The sequence below is a fragment of the Balearica regulorum genome, chromosome 14 (genome assembly GCF_011004875.1).
Source record: "Balearica regulorum gibbericeps isolate bBalReg1 chromosome 14, bBalReg1.pri, whole genome shotgun sequence".
NCBI classification, from domain to species: domain Eukaryota; kingdom Metazoa; phylum Chordata; class Aves; order Gruiformes; family Gruidae; genus Balearica; species Balearica regulorum.
The window spans coordinates 1,526,776-1,547,762 of NC_046197.1; the positions used below are offsets into that span (position 1 = coordinate 1,526,776).

At 53.5% G+C, this 20,987-nt stretch overlaps 2 protein-coding genes across 2 annotated transcripts in view; both read left to right on the plus strand.

The window, feature by feature from the left end:
- Window positions 1-20,987, plus strand: part of LOC104636655 (protocadherin gamma-C5-like) — a 231,919-nt gene that overhangs the window by 120,772 nt on the left and 90,160 nt on the right. The window lies entirely within an intron of this gene.
- On the plus strand, window positions 9,838-18,238 carry LOC142603904 (uncharacterized). The gene is given in 12 exon segments (XM_075766880.1): window positions 9,838-10,179; window positions 10,181-11,097; window positions 11,100-11,366; window positions 11,369-11,694; window positions 11,747-12,657; window positions 15,251-15,626; window positions 15,628-15,835; window positions 15,838-15,935; window positions 15,937-16,147; window positions 16,150-16,851; window positions 16,854-18,061; window positions 18,203-18,238. Coding segments are annotated over 12 exon segments (5,493 nt in total). The 5' UTR covers window positions 9,838-9,946.

The window sequence follows — 20,987 nt, forward strand, 5'->3', positions numbered from 1 at the left end:
GTTTGTTATTATCATTGAAAGCAGTGTGTGAGGAACAGCATACTATATATTCTTAATAACTGCACTCATTAGAAAGATTCTCTTCGTTTTCTGTGCCCCTTACCAGCCAGTGAACAGTTTCATTCATAGGATGGGTCTATTCGTAATACACAATTGTTTTTGTCCTGAATGGCATGTTAGGTGAGGTGTTTTTCTCAAGTTTGTCTTTGTTTCACTCGGTTATCACTCCTGTGATATCACACGTGCTTGTAAATTATGAGGGTCAAAGACCATGATGGAAGTTGTGAAAAGTTGGGAGAGGAGAGTCCGGGGATGTGTGCATGAGGAGGTGCTGAAGGACCCAAGAGCTATGCTTTGCTCCTTTCCCTGTTCAGTGTCCAGGTGTAGTATCAGGCACTGTGAGTTTCTTCTTCCCAAAGAAGTTTGGCTCGAAGAGGTGTTATTCCTTCTGTACTGGGAGCCCTGGAGGTTCATTCTGTGTGTTTGCAGGTTGTCTGTCAATTCTTCACAAACAGCTTAATTACGTACTCTCGGATAAAAACCTAGAGTAAAGGGAGCTTTGGGAAGAGCAAATTGTGTATGCGCTATCTACAAAACCCCTTTATTATGCACCTTCTCTAAATGCTGCTCATCATTTGTGCTCTTCTGTTTATAAAGAGCTTAATGAAGTACTTAGGGCAAAGGCCATAATGGGAGCTCTGGGAAGAGCAAAGTGTGTATTGGCGACCTACTAAACACCTTAATTATGCACGTACTCTAAGTGCCTTCATCCAGAAGGCTATGCTTCTGATCCCTTCCTTTCTGCAGCTGTTAACTTCTTGCCTTGCTCCCTGGAATGATCTGCTGAAGGTGGGCCCTTGTCTCTGACAATGTCTTGAGCACCAAATCTGTTACATTTGCCTGACTGTCCCGTACGTGCCTTTCGTGTGTAGAGCTTTAAAGAGGAGGACTTCCATAGACGTGTTTCCTTAAACAGGTACTGGAGGAAATGCTCTTGCTTGTCACAGGCACGTGGTGAGAAGTCAGGAGTTACCCATGGTGATGAGAAGTTGTCTATGCAAGTTTTCTTTGCATGGAGCTTGTCTGCAAATGATGAAGATCATTGAGAGCCATGCGAACTGTGAAGTGTTTGAGGAGAGTCTTGGAGGTGCTGTGTGTGTGAGGAGGTACTGGTGGAGATGCGCATGTTGCTTGTGAATTCCCAGGGTTCATTGCTGGACTTGATCAAAGGAGTCTGAAGGTGTTTCATTTTTGGAGATCCCGCTGCTCAGATTCCAAGTGGCCAAGCTGTGGGTTCATCAGTTTACTACTTTCCTGCTGCATGATGTTTCCCCTGAATGACAGTTATTGCGCATAAACGTGCAATTTACGTTAAGATTTGAGCATGATTTGTTTTCCCATCTGCCAAAGTATGATGATGGTGTCTTTGAGTTGATTCTTTGACGACTGGGTCTTGATCGAGGCTGCACATCATTTATGGACTTGAGCACATTTTACAATTCTTCAAAACAGTGTTATGAAAACAATGTTATGAGCAGAGAAACCTCTTTGCATGCATCCCTGATGTGATCCTTGTTGTCAGATAAGGAGCAGTTGTGTGTGCAACTTTTCCTTCAGTGGTGCCTGTCTCCATAGGTAGCTTTGTGTTGTGTGATGTTTGGGCAAGGCATCAATTCTGTCTGTCCAGAGACAGAAAAAGTTTGCTGCGGTGTAATGTGAAATGTCTGTAAGATATAGAGATGGTGTAAAAGCTCAGCTGATGGTTGTTGTTGAGGAACCGTGGCTATGGTCTGTGGTGTGAGCTTCTGTGTGAGGCTCCTGTGGACGTTTTACCAACTAGACATCCTTCCTGTGTACCGACTGCAGTTGACATAAGCTGAAATGTTCAGCTATGATTCCCTCACTTCTGCAGGTTTCCTCTTCTTGCCTTCTTCATGGTATTTTGGTGGTGGTTTGGGTTATTTTGGTGTGGGTTTTTTTGTTTGTTTGTTTGGTTGATTGGTTGGTTTTGTTCTGGTTAAAAGCTGGGCCTCATTCTGGCTGGTAACTCTCGCAATAGCTGCCAAGTCAATATATCTCTGTTTCCCTAAAATATTACTGAATGAAATGCTCTTTCACCTGTGTGTCATAGAGCCAAATTATTGGATATTGTCTGTGGTGGTGTAAAAAATATAGAAGCTTAGCTATAAGAAAACTTATATTAACTAGAAAGCTGCTTAAGGCCTAGAACTGTTTTAAAGACTATAATCGTGGGAAAGGAGTTTGTAATCAAAGTAATAGGTAATGAAGCTAACTGACCATGGCAATGTACAATGCTGCTACATTCCTTGTACAGTCCCCACCCAGCTGGACAATAGGCCTGGGAATATTAATCTTATGAAGTAAGTTGTAACGGACGAGTGTATCCACAGCAAGGATACTGCACATGCCCACAAGAAGAGGGTCATCCAGCGAACATGGGTGCGAGACCACTGACGACCACCAGAGACCCCTGAGGACCACCCACTCAAATCACTGAGCATGCGTGATGGGGAGGAGAGCATGGAAATGGGTTCCAAGAAATGATTATCATAGGACTGCCTATTCTCGGAAAAATAATGAATATGTATATTTTGATTCTATATAACTTGTATGTTGGTGATCACCTGGCATGCACGTTTGGTGGAGCTATTTCCCCCGTGCATCCAGCGCTGCAATAAAGCAAACCGAGGGTAACTCACGTCTGGTAGATTTTCTTTAACAGGTGAACTAAAGGCTGTGAATACAGAGGAAGGAGGATGAGACACTGGCTTCCAACTGGGAAAATACATCCATCAGTGTGGTTTTGGCTGAGCAATGGTTTGATTTCATGCCTGGTTAAGTTTAACCATGGTGAAGTTGACCATGAGCCAAGAAGGCCAATGGTGTCCTGGGGTGCCTTAAGAAGAGCGTGGCCATCAGGTTGAGGGAGGTTATCCTCCCCCTCTACTCTACCGTAATGAGGCCACATCTGGAGTTCTGGGCTCCCCTGTTAAAGAAAGTCAGGGAACTACTGGAGAGAGTCCAGCGGAGGGCTTTGGGGATGATGAGGGGAGTGGAGCATCTCTTGTGTGAGGAAAGGCTGAGAGAGCTGAGCCTGTTTAGCCTGGAGAAGAGAAGACTCAGAGGATGGGACCAGGCTCTGTTCAGTGGTGCCCAGCAACAGGACAAGGGGGAATGGGCCCAAACTGGACGACAGGAAGTTCCATGTGAACATGAGGAAAAACTTCTTCACTTTGAGGGTGACCGAGCACTGGGACAGGCTGCCCAGAGAGGTTGTGGAGTGTCCTTTTCTGGAGATGGTCAAAACCTGCCTGGACACAATCCTGTGCAACCTGCCCTAGGTGAACCTGTTGTGGTAGGGGGGTTGAACTAGACGATCTGCAGAGGTCCCTTCCAAGCCCTACCATTCAGTGATTCTGTGGTTCTGGTGGCAAGGCCTGTGCCATTCATGCTGTGACCCTGGATTCCCTGTCCTCAACGTCAGGGAATGACAGTCTCCAATCAGAAAGTGTTTGCACAATAAATGTGCATGTAGAATGATGGCGCATGGGTAAAAGGGCTCCTGATTCCTGTGTGAAAGCTCCTTTATCCATCTCTGTCTCCCTGTAAGATTGTGATGCAGATTTTCTTCATACCTGTAATTACACTTGCTTTCAGGCCTTTCTTTCCTGGAAGGTCATGTTTCCCATTTCTGGATATTGCTTTTGCATTTGAAAGCGTGCGTGGATTTTTGCCGCAAATACTTACTTCAAACACTTAAGAGAGAATTTTAGGTGTGAGGAAAATGAATCAGAACCTAAAAGAGAATCTGTTGCAATTTCCAGAAGACCTAGCTGAGAACGAGGCTCATGATAAGATGATTATGCCTATGGCTTCCTTATTGTGGCAGATAAGCAGGCCTCATATTGGAAAATGGCTGAGCCCTGTTGACTCTTTCTTCAAATGAAACTCCCTATGGTGCAGTCCAGAGTAAGACTTTAGAGCCACACTTGCAGCGTGAGATACGAATGACTTGCAGGTGGTCTCAGGGATGGATTTCCACACGTGCAGTGAAGAGCAAGAAGACTGCCCGGTGAGTTTCTCTGACAACACTTCGTCTTATCATGCTTCTTGCCTTGTTTGTCTGATTCATGGCCTTGGGTTTTTTTCATTACCTGGTTCCTATATGGATGTAGGTTTACTTGTAATTATCAGCATAGCTTTGTTTAGCAATGTGTCATGTGTTAGTGCCTCTTGCTCTTGCTAGAGTGAGTGTGAAAGGCAGGAGATGTGAGGGTCTCTTTGTGTTCTGTTATTGTTTCGGGGAATAGATGTAAACATGATCCTCATGTAGAAGTCACATCTCTGTGGAAGAGTGTGTGTGATAAAAGAGGGGAGGAGATTCCCCCTGCACCATGCGTTTGATGAAGCCGTTCTCTGTTGGGTGACCACTCCTCTGGCTGTTTATCCTTTGTGAGCTTTGGAATCCTTGTTTTTTCTTGTCAGAATGTTGGTGAGGAGACAGATGGCCCTCCCTTCATGGTGTGAGCGTAGTGCATTATCGTCTCCTGACGGAAGGAAGGCAAAGCTTTGTTCAGCAACGTGCTGTGTGCTGGTGCCTCTTGCTCCCGGGAGGTGAACGTGGGATTGTAGCTCAGCCTTGCAGCGTGTGTGGGTGGCAGGAGAAGTGAGGCTACTGTTTTTATCACGTCATAACTGTGTTACACACTCTTGACTCTCCCAATCTCTCCTGGATGACAGCTTCTCTTCTACTTTTACAACCTGTGTTTTCTTCTCAGAAGTGTAGCCAAGAGATAACGTAGCTTCATTTTAGCACAGAGCTGTAAAGATATGTGATGTGAGGTCCGTGGGTGATGCTGGTGCATGTTGAAGAGTAATGGTCTGGGCAACCGGCCCTTTGATGGCAAGTGCTTGCCAATTGTATATGGGAGAAGAAAGAACACTGTGGAAGTTGTGAGGGGTTGGTGACACGAGTCCTGGCAGGTGTTTTGTGAGGGACTGTGAAAGGACACAAGAGAGATGGTTTGCTGCTTTCCCTGTTCAGTGTCCCGCTGTAGTAGTATTGTGCCATGGAGTTTCTTTTTTGCAAGTAAGTTTGGGCTAAGAGAGGTCACTGCAGCTGCATTGGGAGCCCTGGGAGGTTCCTCCTGGTTGTTTCCAAGCTGTCATGATGTTTTTAACAAACAGCTTGCTTCTGTACTTAGGGCAAGTGCCATAATGGGAGCGTTGGGAGGATGGCAATGATATTTTCCTTCCCTACTACTAAAAACCTGAATTTTGTACCTCTCTAAGTGCAATAATCTAGAAGGACGTGTTCTGATCCCTTTTTTTCTGCAGGTGTTAACTTCTTGCCTTGCTCTCTGGAATGATCTGAGGTGGACCTTATTTTCTGAAAAAGTGTGGAAGGATCACATCACTACTTTTACCTGCCTGCCCCGTACATGTCTTTTGTGTTTAGAGCTGTAAAGAGGAAGACTTCCATAGACGTGTTTCCTTAAAAAGTTACTGAAGAAATGCTCTTGCTTGTCACCGGCACCTGGTGAGAAGTCACGTGCAGGATCAGCAGGAGACTGGCCTGGAAGGAGGACATGAGGGGGTTGTAGGCTCCACCTGGCTGGCTGGTGCTTTAATGTCATGCCTAGTGCTAATGCCTCTGACACTTAGACTGAGCCCCCTTTTTTCTGCATCCCGAAAGGGGTGACCAAAAAAAAAAATCCCCTGATGCGTTGGTCTGCAAGTAATAGCCATGGAAGTGCAAAAATGACTCAGGGCTACTATTCTAGTAATTACTTTCTGAAATGTTACTTTTCCATCTGTGTGTCCCTGTAAGACTCCAATGTAGATTTTTGTCCTGGTGGTGTTAAGCTTTTCCCAGCCTTGACGTGCCTTCAGGTGTCCTGAATGGCTCTTGCTCAGATGACGTAACTGCCCATGGGCATGATGGTTGTCTTTGAGCTGATACTGGTAACTGAGGTCCTTACCTGGGCTGCCCGTTTTACATTTTTCATGAGTGTGATGGGCAGAGACATCTCTATGCGTGCATCTGTGTTGTGGGTTCTTGTTCTCAGATGAGGAAAACCTGTGAGCACAACATTTCCTTCAATGATATCTGTCTCTATGCGTGCATCTGTGTTTGTGGTTCTTGTTCTCAGATGAGGAAAACCTGTGAGCACAACATTTCCTTCAACGATATCTGTCCGCAAAGTTATCTTTCCTGTTGCGTGATGCTTGGCAGGGTGAAGCATTCTGTCTACACCGAGATAGGGCAGGTGGAAGAGTTTGCTGTGGTGTAGTTTGAAACATGTAAAGGGTTTAGTTTCTCCCAGTTGTTGTATGGGTTCTGTAATTCTGGGCCTGTGCATTTTCGTTTTGTTATTGTCCAAATTTACTCCCATGTGTCATCCTCCATGTGCTTTTAACCAACTAGATACTCTTCCTGTGCAGCTACAGTTGAGATGATCTGAAATGTTAAGCAATGATGCCTTCACTTCTGTAGGTTTCACATTCCTTCCGTGATTCTTCTCAGGCTCAAAACCTGGGCCTCATTTTGGCTGATAGCCCTTAAAAGTAGAGATGGGTTTAATGATCAGGCTGGGAGCAGTTTCCATGCGTACCGTGGAGGTGTTCAGCTGCCAAGACAAAGACTTTGAAATACTTCTGTTTCCCTAAAATTCCTCCTGTGGCTGATGCATGGGCAAAAGTTGGGTGTTGTCTTTGGTTCAACTATAGGCTGTGAATGGAGAGCAAGGAGGGTGAGAGGCTGGCTGCCAACCAGGAAAAGAGGTGGGTCAGTGTGGTTTTGGCTGGCAAATTGTTTGATGGCATGCCTGTGCCATTTATGTTATCATCCTAGCTTCACTGTCCAGAAAGGCCATGGTAATCCTCGGATAATAAAGTAAGTGTGAGCATAAGTGTGTACCTGGAAGGATGATGCATGGGTAGAGCAGGTTATAATTCCTCTGTGAAACCTCCGTTATTCCTCTCTGTCTCCCTGGAATGTTGAGGTGTAGAGTTTCCTGACACTTGAAGTGACACATTACTTCAGGCCTTTTGTTCCTGCGAGGTCATGGTTCCTTTTTGCCATTTCTGGATAGTGCTTTTGCATTTGAAACTGGGAGTGTTGTTTTGCAGCACATACTTACTTCAACCACCTGAAGACAGGACTTTAGGTGTGAGGAAAATGAAGCAAAATCTAAACCAGAATGTCTTGTATTTTCTCTTAGCTTGAGCAGGAAGCCCATGATGAGCATTGAATCTGTAGGGCGATTAACAGGCCACAGAGTGGAAAAAACCAGGTGATGAATAGTTGAAAAAATGAAACTCCCTACTGTGTAGTGCAGAGTAAGGTTGAAAGTTGCACTTGTAGCTTGGGACCTGAACGACTTCCAGGTGCTGTGGGCAATGAATTTCAATGTCCACAGCGAAGCCCGAGACGTCCTCGCAGTCACTTCCCTCTGACAACTTTTTCTCCTTTGAGGCTTCTTGTGTTGCTTGTCTCGTTTTTGGTTTTGCCAGAGATTCCCCCTGAAGCTGATGGCCTGATGACCTATTGTCCTTGGATGATGGCTCCTCTTTGATTTTAGCTGTTTAACATTTGTGTGCTTTTGAATCCTTCTCTTTCTTCTGAGAATGTTGGTGAGCAGACAAATGCACTTCACTTCTTCCTGTAATTGTACTGCATTATCATCCCATGATATGTTTTTCCCAATTATGAGAAGGTCAGAAGCAAACCTGCAATTTGTGTAGGGCTGGAGAGAAGACAGAGGAGCTTGGGGCGGGGGGAAGTACAGAAGTTCATATTGTCATTTCCATGAATGTGTCCTTGTAAGACTACGATGTAGAGATGTAACCGTTAACACAACCATGTGCCTCATGTAGTACAATGTAGTTTGAGTTGCTTCTGCTCAGTAAGTTTGGCCTAAGAAATGTTGTTATTCCACCTGATCCGTTCATTCCTGTATGTTTCTAACTCTTACCTTGCTTGTTGTCGTGAGTCCTAGGCATACGTGTGCTCACAGAGGCACACTTGTCTGCAGTGGAAGAAAGCAAAACCATCTCTAGTGCAGTGCTGTAGAGTGGTAGAGTGGCAACCCAGCCTGGCCAAGGTTTCCATGAAGAGACTGGGCGTCAAGGGGACAAGGCATGCAGAGTGTCCCCTACATGGTCCCCCAAAAGATGGTGGCCACTCAGTTGGAGAGACATGGGTTTGACTGTTGGACTGTTAGATGGAGAAGGAACTGGCTGGCTGGCTGCGTCCAAAGAGTTACGCTCAGTGGCTCAACATCCAAGTGGAAACCAGTGACGTGTGGTGTTCCTCAAGGGCCCGTACTGGGGCCAGGACTATTTAATATCTTCATTAATGACAGAGCCAGTGGGATTGAGTGCACCCTCTGTGAGCTGGTTGGTGCAGTTGATTCACTGGAGGGAAGGGATGCCATCCAGAGGGACCGTGACAGTCTGGAGGAGTGACCCGTGCGAACATCATGAGGTTCAAGAAGGCCAAGTGCAAGGTCCTGCACCTGTGTTGCGGCAATCCCCAGTTTCAATACAGGCCATGGGATGAATGCGTTGAGAGCAGCCTTGTGGAGAAGGACTTGTGGGTAGTGGTGGGTGAGAAATGGGACATGAGCTGGGAATGTGCCCTTGCTGCCCAGAAATCCAGTTGTATCCTGGGCTGCAGGTTAGGGAGGGGACCCCGCCTGGAGTACCGTGTAGAAATCTGGGGCCCACTCTACAGGATAGACATGGACCTGTTAGAGCTAGTCCAGAGCAGAGCTACAAAAATTGTGAAAGGGCTGGAATGTCTCCACTCTGAAGAAAAGTCTGGAAGAGTACAAGTTCTTCAGCCTGGAGAAGAGAAGGCTCTGGGGAGCCCTCAATGCACCTTTTCAATAGAGAAAGGGGGCTCATGAGAAAGACGGAGAGAGAGTTTCTACCAGGGCCTGTTGGGACACGGCATGGGGCAAGGGTTTTAATCTGAAAAAGGGTAGGTTTTGATTTTCCATAGGGAAGAAGTGTTTTGCAATGAGGGTGGTGAGACACTGGAAGAGGCTGCCCAGAGAAGCTGTGGATGTGGCACCACTGTTCAATTTCCCATTGTCAGCCCCTGCAGTACGGAGGCACAAAAGTAGGAATTTTTGTGACTTGGGAAAATAATGAAGGTCATTCTGCTATCTTAGCATAGAGCTATGCGCCTTACCTTTGCGGTGATACAATTCTCCGTGTGATGGTTTTTCTCCCTACAAGAAAAACTAGTAAGGGGAGCAATGTCAGAGACTTCGATGAGAAATATTGAAGAAATGAAGGGAAATGAAAGCAAAATGGAAAAGAAAGTCTTCTGCAGCTTTAAAATTCTTTACTGATCTTCTAGTTCCATGTGATTTTATTACGTGCAGCTGAGTTGTTTTTTGCTCTGCCCCAGCTATTTGTTTCTGAGTGTTCGCTGGACTCAAGGCGATGACCTAAAAGCAGCCGACAGCGTATCTCGGGTACAAACGCCTTTGGAGCTGCAGCAAGCAAGCGAGTGCTTCTGGCTCGGCGGGTCTCATGCAAGGGAGACCCCAAGGCTGGGTGGAGGCAGCGGAGAGCGGCCAAAAGCCCGTCCCGCCGGGAGCGCGGCCATCAGCCGGCTGCGGTGTCGTCGCGGCGCCTCCGGGTGCCGCTGTTGGCCGCCGCGGAGCGGCGCTGGAGCCGGAGCCGCAGCCGGAGCCGGAGCCGCCGCAGCGTCCTGCCCCCGCGGGCTGCCGGCTCGCACGGCGCCGGCCATTGTGGGCAGCGGCACGGGCAGCAGAGGCGAGAGGCGGCGCGGCGCGGGGAGCAGCGGGGTCCGAGGCGGCGCCGAGATCGCTGCCCTGCGGCGGCCCCTGCGCTCGCTGCGGAGAGCGGCTGGAAGGAAGGGAGGAGAGCGCGGCGAGCGCTGCCCAGAATGGCGGGCGGGCCGGGGCCGGGGCGTGTGCCGGTGCCGGTGCCGGTGCCGAGCCGCGGGCGAGCAGCCGGGCGAGTGCTGCTGGCCGCTTTGCTGCTGGGCTTGTGGTGCCGGGCGTCGCCGGAGCGGATCCGCTACGCCATCCCCGAGGAGCTGGGCAGAGGCTCGCTGGTGGGGCCGCTGGCGCGGGACCTGGGGCTGAGCCCGGCCGAGCTGCCGGCACGCAAGCTGCGGCTCAGCGCGGAGAAGCAAATACTTCACGGTGAGCGAGGAGACCGGGAACCTGTACGTGAGCGAGCGGCTGGACCGGGAGGAGCTGTGCGGCGAGTCGGCGTCCTGCTCCGTCAGCTTCGAGGCGCTGGTGCAGAACCCGCTGAACGTTTTCCACGTCGAGGTGGCCATCCAGGACGTCAACGACAACGCACCGGCCTTCAGCAAGCCTGCTCTGGACCTGGAGATTGGTGAATGGACGCTTCCCGGTGCTCGTTTCCCGCTGGAGATGGCCCGAGACGCGGACGTGGGCAGCAACTCGCTGCTGACTTACCAGCTCACTGGCGACTCGTCCTTCTCGCTGGCCGTCAAGGAGAGCCCGGATGGAAGCAAGCAGCCGGAATTAGTGCTGGAGAGAGCGCTGGACCGTGAGAAGCAGAGCTCCTTTCAGCTGGCGCTGACGGCGGTGGATGGCGGGGAGCCGGTGAGGTCCGGGACGGTGCAGGTTCGCGTCAACGTGACGGACGCCAACGACAACGCGCCCGTGTTCAGCAAAGGCGTCTACGAGGCGCGAGTGCGGGAGAATCTGCCGGCGGGGTCGCTGGTGCTGCGCGTGCGAGCCACGGATGCGGACGCGGGCTCCAACGGGCGGGTCTCCTACTCCTTCGGCAACGTCCCGGACGGCGTCCGCGCCTTGTTCAGTGTCGACAGCGCCAGCGGCGAGGTCAGGACGGCGGGGCCGCTGGACTTCGAGGAGAGGAGCAAGTACGGGTTCGGCCTGGAGGCGAGGGACGGCGGCGGGCTGACGGCTCACTGCAAGGTGCAGATAGACATCACCGACGAGAACGACAACGCGCCCGAAATCACGATGCTGTCGGTGTCGAGCCCGGTGCCCGAGGACGCGCCGGCCGGCACGGTGGTGGCCGTGGTGAAAGTGCGGGACCGGACTCCGGGGAGAACGGTCAGGTGTGGTGCGAGCTGTGGGGCGAGGCGCCGCTGTCGATCGTGGCGTCGTCGGGCGGCTCGTACAAGGTGGTGACGTCGAGCGCGCTGGACCGGGAGCAGGCGGCCGAGCACCGTGTGACGGTGGTGGCCCGGGACCGGGGCAGCCCGGCGCTGTCGAGCCGCACGGCGCTGGTGCTGGACGTGTCGGACGTGAACGACAACGCGCCGGTGTTCGAGGAGGCCGCCTACAGCGCCTACGTGGCGGAGAAAACGCGGCGGGCGCGCCGGTGCTGCGCGTGCGCGCGCGGGACGCGGACGCGGGCGCCAACGGGCGCGTGAGCTACTGGCTGGCGGGCGGCAGCGCGGGCGCGGCGCCGTACGTGTCGGTGGAGGCGCGGAGCGGCGCGGTGTACGCGCAGCGCTCCTTCGACTACGAGCAGTGCCGCGAGTTCGCGGTGGCGGTGCGGGCGCAGGACGGCGGGGCGCCGGCGCGGAGCTCGACGGCGACGGTGCGCGTCTTCGTGCTGGACCGCAACGACAACGCGCCGCGGGTGCTGTGGCCGGCGGCGGCGCGGGAGCGGCGGGAGCGGCGGGTCGGGGGCGGGAGCGGGGTCGGCGCCGGTCCCGGCCGCGGCGCCGTTCGAGGTGGTGCCGCGGTCGGCCGAGGCCGGGTACCTGGTGGCCAAGGTGGTGGCGGTGGACGCGGACGCGGGGCGCAACGCGTGGCTGTCGTACGAGCTGGTGCAGGCGCCGGAGCCGGCGCTGTTCCGCGTGGGGCTGCACAGCGGCGAGGTGCGCACGGCGCGGGCCGTGTCGGAGAGGGACGCGGCGAAGCAGCGGCTGGTGGCCGTGGTGAAGGACCACGGGCAGCCGGCGCTGTCGGCCACGGCCACGCTGCACGTGGTGCTGGCCGAGAGCTTGCAGGAGGCGCTGCCGGAGCTGAGCGAGCGGGCGGCGGGCGCCGACTCGCCGGCGGAGCTGCAGTTCTACCTGGTGCTGGCGCTGGCGCTCCTCTCGGCCCTCTTCCTGCTGAGCGTGGCGCTGGCCGTGCTGGCGCGGGTGCGCGGGGCCGGGCCGCCCGCCGTGCTGCGCTGCCTGGGCGCGCAGCGCTTCTCCGTGGCCGGCGCCGCCTTCCCGGCCGACTTCTGCGAGGGCACCTTGCCCTACTCCTACAACCTGTGCGTGGCGCCGGGACGCGCCGTCGCCGAGGCCGCTTGGCTGCCGCCGCCGCCGCCGCTGCCCAGCCTGCCCGCGGAGGAGCTTCTCGGCGGGGAGCCCTGCGGGAAGCGGAGCCCGAGCAGCAGCGCCGGCGCGGGAGAGCCGCCCGCCGACCCCGACGCACCGCAGGTCTGTAAGCCCGCGCGGTCCTTGTCCCTGAGCCTTTCCCAACCTCACGCCCAGGCTGATGCGCTGCGCTGTGCTGCTGGGGCGCTGCATGGTCTTCCCGACCTCTCTTTCCACGAACGAATGACACACTCCTGTGCCGTGTCCTTGTTGGCCGCAGGCTCAGTGGAGAGGTTCTTGCCATCCAGCTTGTGCTGGAGAAAATGCTACAGGTATGCCGTAGCTCCGGGATAGAACGAGTTCTTCTGATGCTGGACGTTCACAAGCCAAAAAACCCCAAGAAAACAAAACAAAACCCCCACGTTTTTCCTTTTGAATTCTGAGCAAGCATTTAGTGATGGGGCTTTTTGGTTCATCACGCGTTCAGGTTCAGCTGAGTTGTTTCTTTACAAGACGTGTGCTGTGTAAGACGGTACGTGGATGCTTTCTGTGCCGAATGAGTTCCTTGGGTCTTTCTGAACCTCCGTCCTTCTCCTCCTGGCTTTCCCGGGTGCTGGGGCTGATCCGCGTATCCGCGAAGCAATGAAAGAAGGAACAGGGTAACCCCGTTCCCTTCAGGGCATGCAGTTGGCGCCGGGACTTTCGGGTTCATCGGGGGGCGCAGGTTCAGTTTCAGCTGAGAAGTTTTGACTAGGAAGCTTGTTTTGTCTGAAATGTTACTAACGGTGAAGGCGGATCCTTACTGTGTAGAGTGAGATCCGCTGACTCTACATGACGGGGTCGCCGGGTCTTGCTGTGTCTGCTGGTGCGGTTACTGCCGATGTCTGTTTCCACGACCGAATGAAATAACCCTGTGCCGTGTCCACCTTGGCTTGTGCGAACGGGTGTCATCAGCAGTCACTCGTGTAGACTCAGTGGAGAGCTTCTCGCCATTCCACTTGTGCTGTAGAAAATTGTACAAGTGTGGTGAAGCTCTGATTGACGTTTTGTGTCGGTTCATTTTAATGTTTTTAGTTTTAATTGACGAGATCTGGACAATGGGGGTTGACGCTCGGTGTTGGATATTTTTCCTGAGTGCTTTTTCCCAAGGCGATGTACTTGCACCTGGGTGACGGCTGAGGAATGCTCCGTTGGTTAATGCTGTTTCGGTGTTGCACTCCCAAAGGAAACGTGCGTGTGGCTCCATGAATGGAGAAGTTACAGACTGTTGTTCTGCCTCTCCATCTCTCCAGGGCATGCTGCTGCAGAAATGGTAATACTACGGAGGCCGAGCCGTATTTTCCAGGCATTCTTTCTCAGAGTGATTTGTGCAGTTATTTCACTTTTTTTGTTCCCTTATTGTTTTACTCTTCTTGACTTGTCTTTTTACTCAAGGGTTAATTCGTCGAATAGTATCTCCCCCCGGGGAAAACAAAACAAAACAAAACACACCACAACAACAACACACACACACACACCCCCCCCAAACCAACCCAAACCCAAGAAACAAACAAACAAAACCAAATGACCTCCATCGGAGTTTGTATTTCAGAGCCTGTTTTCTTTTGGTATACCGCTTTCCCCGAGAGTTTTATTTCGTTGCGTCCGCCAGTTTACAAGGAGTGATCTTTCCCATCCTGAGAACACATCTCAAACCAAGAACGAAATACGCAAAATGACAACAGTTAGTCACTTGGATAAAGTCAATTTGCACATTTACAAATGGTCCGCATAGTTTAGGGTGTGCAGTAGTACTTGTCTCTCGCTGACCTACAGTATTTTGTTGAAAAGATGTCCTACACACATGAAGATTAAGGAATCAGATGAATGCGTTACTAACAAGCATCAATCTTTTACGCTGTGATTTCTGAGAAAATGAAAACCCCTTCAAGGTATCGAAATACTTGAATAAATCACTTTTTCCTGAGGCGATAGACTTGCACCTTGGTGACGGCTGAGCAAAGCCCCGTTGATTAATGATGTTTCGGTGTTGGACTCCCAAAGGAAACGTGTGTGTGACTCGGTGAATGGAGAAATTACAGATTGTCGATCCTCCGCCTCTGCCGTGTGCCCTCCCATCTCTCGAGGAAAGGCTGCTGGAGAAATAAGGGCATTATCGAAGCTGACTAATATTTTCCAGGCATTCTTTCTCGAGTGATTCTCATTTTTTTGTTCTCTCTTTTTTACCTTTCCCAATCTGTGTTTTTCAGGAAGGGTTAACCCGTAGAAAGTGAAATTTTAAAAAACCCCAAAACACAACAACGACAAAAAAACCCACCCCCCCATGAAACACAAAACCAAAGCAATTCGTATTTTGTATTTCAGAGTTTTCTTTTTTTGTATCCCCCATTTCCCTAAGAGTTGTTCTCGGGAAGAATTTTCCCTATGCTGCTTTTGTTTTGTAATGATACCCTGACAGAGAGTGTGTGTGCATCAAGAGTTACTCTGGAATGGAGCAGTAAGTCCTCATGATAAGCAAGGCCTGTAGTGTGTGTAAGGGTACAAGGACAAATTCCGAAGTGGTGGTTGAGGAAAGGGGAGAAATGGCGGCTGATTCAGAGCGGGCTCCGGTGTACAGGGGAGAAGCTACAAGTCGAGAAGGAAGGGCGGTCCCTGAGGAGGAGGACTCCTTTTGAGGGGGCATCTCCATTGCTGCCTTGTGGCTATGGGGTCGGGGTTTGGGAAACTGATGTGGCTGGTGGCGTTCGAGTGTGAGGCTGTTCTTCATCCGCAGAAAGGGTGAGGGAAAATGTCAGCGAAGCACGCGAAAACCGGTGCAATCGTGGTGGAACTACTGCTGTTGGACTAGTAGGATAAGATTCGGCAGCGGTCGGTGCCTGCAGTGCCGGGAGGAGGCTGCTGCGGGCGCCGCTGTTGACCGAGGAGGAGCGAGAGGAAGGCCGGAGCGCTGCAGGCAGCCCCGCCCGCTGCGGCCCGACTGGTGGCTGGCTGGCTGTCTCGGCGCCCGGGCGGTCTGCGAGCGTCCCCGCGGTGCGGAGCCGTGCTGCAGCGAGGCGGAGGGGCCGGCGGCAGCGGCCGGGAGCGGCGAGACAGAGCCGGAGACAGACGCCGAGCCGGATCGTCGGTGGGCGGTGGTGCGGTGCCGGCGGGGGCGGCGGCGATGTGGGCGGCGGGGAGACGGCGGGGCCGGCGTGAGCGAGCCCTGCTGTGGTGCGTGCTGGTGGCGGCGTGGGAGGCGGCGCGGGGGCAGCTGCGCTACTCGCTTCCCGAGGAGATGCCGAAGGGCTCGTTCGTGGGCGACAGTGGCCAAGGACCTGGGGCTCGACCTGCCGGCGCTCCGACACCGCGGCGTCCGCATCTTGGATAACGGCCGGACGCAGTATTTCTCTCTGCACGGGAAGACGGGACATTTAGTGACGGCGGAGAGGATAGACAGAGAGCAGCTCTGCGAGAGCGTTCAGCAATGCGTGCTGCGGTGTGAGGTGATCGTGGAGGGGGAAATGCAAGTTCACGGATCGAAGTGGAAATCACGGACATTAACGACAACGCCCCCAGCTTCAAGGAAATCGAGCTGGAGGAGAGAATGAGCGAGACGACAGCGCCGGGGGTCGCGGTTTCCCCTGGCCGAGGCTCACGACCCGGACGCGGGGTCGAATTCGGTGCGGAGCTACGAGCTGAGCGGCGACGGAAGGCACTTCTCGCTGGCCGTGCAGGCGGGCCCCGGCGGGGATCAGCGTCCCGAGCTGGTGCTGGCGAAGGCGCTGGACCGGGAGGCGGCGGCGTTTCACGAGCTGGTGCTGAGGGCGAGCGACGGCGGCGAGCCTCGCGGACGGGCACGGCGCGGATCCGCGTGGCCGTGCTGGACGCGAACGACAACGCGCCCGTGTTCAGCCAGGCGGAGTACACGGTGCGTGTGCCGGAGGACGTGCCCGTGGGCTCCGTCCTCGTCACCCTCACGGCCACCGACGCCGACGAGGGGATGAACGGGCACAGTGAAATACTCCCTGAAGAAAATCACAGAGAAAGGCCTCCCAGATTTTCCAGCTGGACGCCGAGACGGGAGCGATCACCGCTGCTGCGGAGCCTGGACTTCGAGAATGGCGACTCCTACGAACTGGTGGTGCAGGCACATGACGCCGGCGGCCTTTCTGAAACGGCGAAAGTCGCGATCACGGTGACAGACGTCAACGACAACGCGCCCGAACTGAGAGTGTCGTCGGCGCTGAGCGCGATCTCCGAGGACGCGCCGTCGGGGACGGTGGTGGCCCTGCTGCACGTGCAGGACCGGGACTCGGGGGCGAACGGCGAGGTGCGGTGCAGCATCGCGGAGCGGCTGCCGTTCCGCCTGGAGAAGACCTTTGAGGAGTACTACCGCGTGGTGACGGCCGAGGAGTTGGACCGTGAGAAGGTGTCGGAGTACAACGTGACGGTGCGGGCGGCGGACGGCGGGTCGCCGTCGCTGTGGAGCAGCGCGGTGCTGGCGCTGCGGGTGCTGGACGTGAACGACAACGCGCCGGTGTTCGCTGAGGCGCGTACAGCGCCCGGCTGCCCGAGAACAACGCGGCGGGCGCGCTGGTGCTGACGGTGCGGGCGGCGGACGCGGACTGGGGGCAGAACGCGCGCGTGCGGTACCGGCTGTCGGAGGGGCGCGTGCGGGGCGCGCCGCTCTCGTCCTACGTGTCGGTGCAGGCGGAGACGGGCGCGCTGTACGCGCTGCGCTCCTTCGACTACGAGGAGGTGCGCGAGGTGGGGCTGTGGGTGCGGGCGGAGGACGGCGGCGCGCCGGCGCTGAGCAGCAACGTGTCGGTGCGGCTGGTGATCGTGGACGAGAACGACAACGCGCCGCAGGTGCTGTACCCGCCGCCGGCGCCGGCGCCGGGCGCGGGCTGGGCGGGCGTGGAGCTGGCGCCGCGCTCGGCCGAGCCCGGGGCGCTGGTGGCCAAGGTGGTGGCGGTGGACGCGGACGCGGGGCAGAACGCGTGGCTGTCGTACGAGCTGGCCAAGGCGACGGAGCCGGGGCTGTTCCGCGTGGGGCTGCACAGCGGCGAGGTGCGCACGGCGCGCTTCCCGCTGGCCCGCGACGCGGCGCGGCAGAGCCTGGTGGTGGTGGTGAAGGACCACGGGCGGCCGGCGCTGTCGGCCACGGCCACGCTGACGGTGGTGCTGGCCGAGAGCGTGGCCGAGCTGCTGTCGGAGCTGGGCAGCGCGGCGGCGGCGGCGCCGGGCGAGCCGGCCGGCAGCCTGACGCGGTGGCTGGTGGTGGCCGTGGCCGCCGTGTCCTGCCTCTTCCTCGCCTTCCTGCTGCTGCTGCTGGCGCTGCGCCTGCGGCGCTGGCGCCGCTCGCAGCTGCTGGCGGCGGGCAGCGGCGCCTTGCGCGGCGTCCCGGCCTCGCACTTCGTGGGCATCGACGGCGTCCGCGCCTTCCTGCACTCCTACTCGCACGAGGTGTCGCTCACCGCCGACTCGCGCAAGAGCCAGCTCCGCTTGTCGGGCGGCAGCTGCTGCGACACCCTCCCGGCCCGGCCGCCGCCCGACGAGCCCGCGCCGCTGCTCGGGGAGGACCCTGCCGGCGCCCGCCGCGCCGACCCCGCCGCTGCCCCGGTGAGTTCCTCTGACCGCGCTTGCTCCGCGACGCTTCCCTCCGCTGCTCCTCCGCCCTTTCCCCCGGCCGTCTTCTGCAAAGCTTCGCTCAGCAGCGCGCTCTGCGCTGCCGCCTCTTGCTCGCGGGCGCTGAACGTGGGAGTGGGGGAGGCAGCAGGAGCGTGGGGCTGCCCTGGGCTGGGGTTTCGTTCCAGCGGGGCTCTGGGGGTTGATCACGCGCCAGCTGCCGTGGCTCATTTTGTCCCCTGACGGCTGTACTTCCGCTTTTCCTGCCAGCATGAGCTCTTCGGGGTGGATGTGTCGCCCGATTAGCAGGTGGGAGGTGGCAGCAGCGTGGGCTATGTTCCCGACGGCGCACGTGCTCGAGTGGGGGGAGAGTGTCTTGAAACGGAGCGCGAAAGGCCCCGTGTCTAACTGAGCGGCTCGTCGTTTGCGCTCTTCTGTTTAACAAAGAGCTTAATGAAGTACTGAGGACAAAGGGCATAATGGGAGCTCTGGGAAGAGCAAAGTGTGTATTGGCGACCTACTAAACACCTTAATTATGCACGTACTCTAAGTGCCTTCATCCAGAAGGCTATGTTCTGATCCCTTCCTTTCTGCAGCTGTTAACTTCTTGCCTTGCTCCCTGGAATGATCTGCTGAAGGTGGGCCCCTGTCTCTGACAATGTCTTGAGCACCAAATCTGTTACATTTGCCTGACTGTCCCGTACGTGCCTTTCGTGTGTAGAGCTGTAAAGAGGACTTCCATAGATGTGTTTCCTTAAAAGGTACTGGAGGAAATGCTCTTGCTTGTCACAGGCACGTGGTGAGAAGTCAGGAGTTACCCGTGGTGAGGAGAAGTTATCAGTGCAACTTTTCTTTCATGGAGCTGTTGCAAATGATGATGATCATTAACAACTATGCGAGCTATGAAGTGTTTGAGGAGAGTCTTGGCGGTGGCAGTTATTGAGCATAGAGCTACATTTGCATTAAGATTTAAGCGTGATATATCTTCCAAGTTGCCCCTGTGTTGAAGCAGGATGATGGTGTCTTTGAGTTGATACTTTGACAACTGAGTGTTTATCGGGGCTGCATATGGCTTATGTGCTTCAATGTAATTCAATATATATTTTTATATATAATTCAACTGTATTTCAAAATATATTCAATATGTATTTCTTCAAAATCGTGTTATGAGCGTGCATCCTTGCTGTGATCCTTGTTGTCAGGTAAGGAGCAGTGGTGCGTGCAACTTTTTCTTTCAACGGTGCCTGTCTGCAAAGGTAGCTTTTGTGTTGTGTGATGTTTGGGCAGGGGGACAAATTCTGTGTGTCCAGAGACAGGGCTGCTGAAGAAGTTTGCTGGGGTGTAATATGAAAGGTCTGAAAGATGTAAAGATGATGTAAAAGTTCATTTGGTCTTAGTTATTGGGTGAGGCCCACCGTTGTGTTTCCCTGCATTTTCCTCTTCTTCATTGTCCCAGACTTGACTTGGAGGAACTGTGGCTATGGTCTGTGGTGTGAGCTTCTGTGCAAGGCTCCTGTGGACTTTTTACCAACTAGATATGGTAGCACTTGATCTTACGTAGTTTGTTATTACATTGAAAGCAGTGTGTGAGGAACAGCATACTATATATTCTTAATAACTGCTCATTAGAAAGATTCTCTTCGTTTTCTGTGCCCCTTACCAGCCAGTGAACAGTTTCATTCATAGGATGGGTCTATTCGTAATACACAATTGTTTTTGTCCTGAATGGCATGTTAGGTGAGGTGTTTTTCTCAAGTTTGTCTTTGTTTCACTCAGTTATCACTCCTGTGATATCACACGTGCTTGTAAATTATGAGGGTCAAAGACATGATGGAAGTTGTGAAAAGTTGGGAGAGGAGAGTCCGGGGATGTGTGCATGAGGAGGTGCTGAAGGACCCAAGAGCTATGCTTTGCTCCTTTCCCTGTTCAGTGTCCAGGTGTAGTATCAGGCACTGTGAGTTTCTTCTTCCCAAAGAAGTTTGGCTCGAAGAGGTGTTATTCCTTCTGTACTGGGAGCCCTGGAGGTTCATTCTGTGTGTTTGCAGGTTGTCGTCAATTCTTCACAAACAGCTTAATTACGTACTCTAGGATAAAAACCTAGAGTAAAGGGAGCTTTGGGAAGAGCAAATTGTGTATGCGCTATCTACAAAACCCCTTTATTATGCACCTTCTCTAAATGCTGCTCATCATTTGTGCTCTTCTGTTTATAAAGAGCTTAATGAAGTACTTAGATCCCGCTGCTCAGATTCCAAGTGACCAAGCTGTGGGTTCATCAGTTTACTACTTTCCTGCTGCATGATGTTTCCCATGCATGGCAGTTACTGTGCATTGACGTGCAATTTACATTAAGATTTGCACGGGATATGTCTTCCAAGTTTCCCATGTGCTGAAGTAGAATGGTGGGGTCTTGAGTTGGTACTATGACAACTGGGTCTTTAAGAGGGCTCCATATCACTTATGCACCTTATGTGCATAAGCATGTTATATTTCTTCAAAACAGTGTTATGAAAACATGTTATGAGCAGAGAAATCTCTGCATGCATCTATGCTATGATCCTTGTTGTCAGATAAGGAGCAGTTGTGTGTGCAACTTTTCCTTCAACGGTGCCTGTCTGCAAAGGTAGCTTTTGTGTTGTGTGATGTTTGGGCAGGGGACAAAATCTGTCTGTCTAGATTTTGTCCCAAGACTTGAGTTTGAGGAACCGTGGCTATGGTCTGTGGTGTGAGCTTCTGCATGAGGCTCTTGTGGACCTTTTTACCAACCAGACATCCTTCTTGTGTACCGACTGCAGTTGACATAAGCTGAAATGTTAAGCTATGATTCCCTCCCTTTGGTAGTTTTCCCTTTCATGCCTTGTGGTTTTTTGGGTGGTTCTTTGTCATGGTCCAAAGCTGGGACAACCTCATTTTGGTGGGTAAACCTTACAACAGCTGCCAAGACAATGACTTTGATGTATCCCTTTTCCCCTAAAATGTCGCTGAATGAAACGCTCTTTCACCTGTGTCTGACATATAGCCAAAATATTGGATATCATCCGTGGTGGAATTAGGGCTG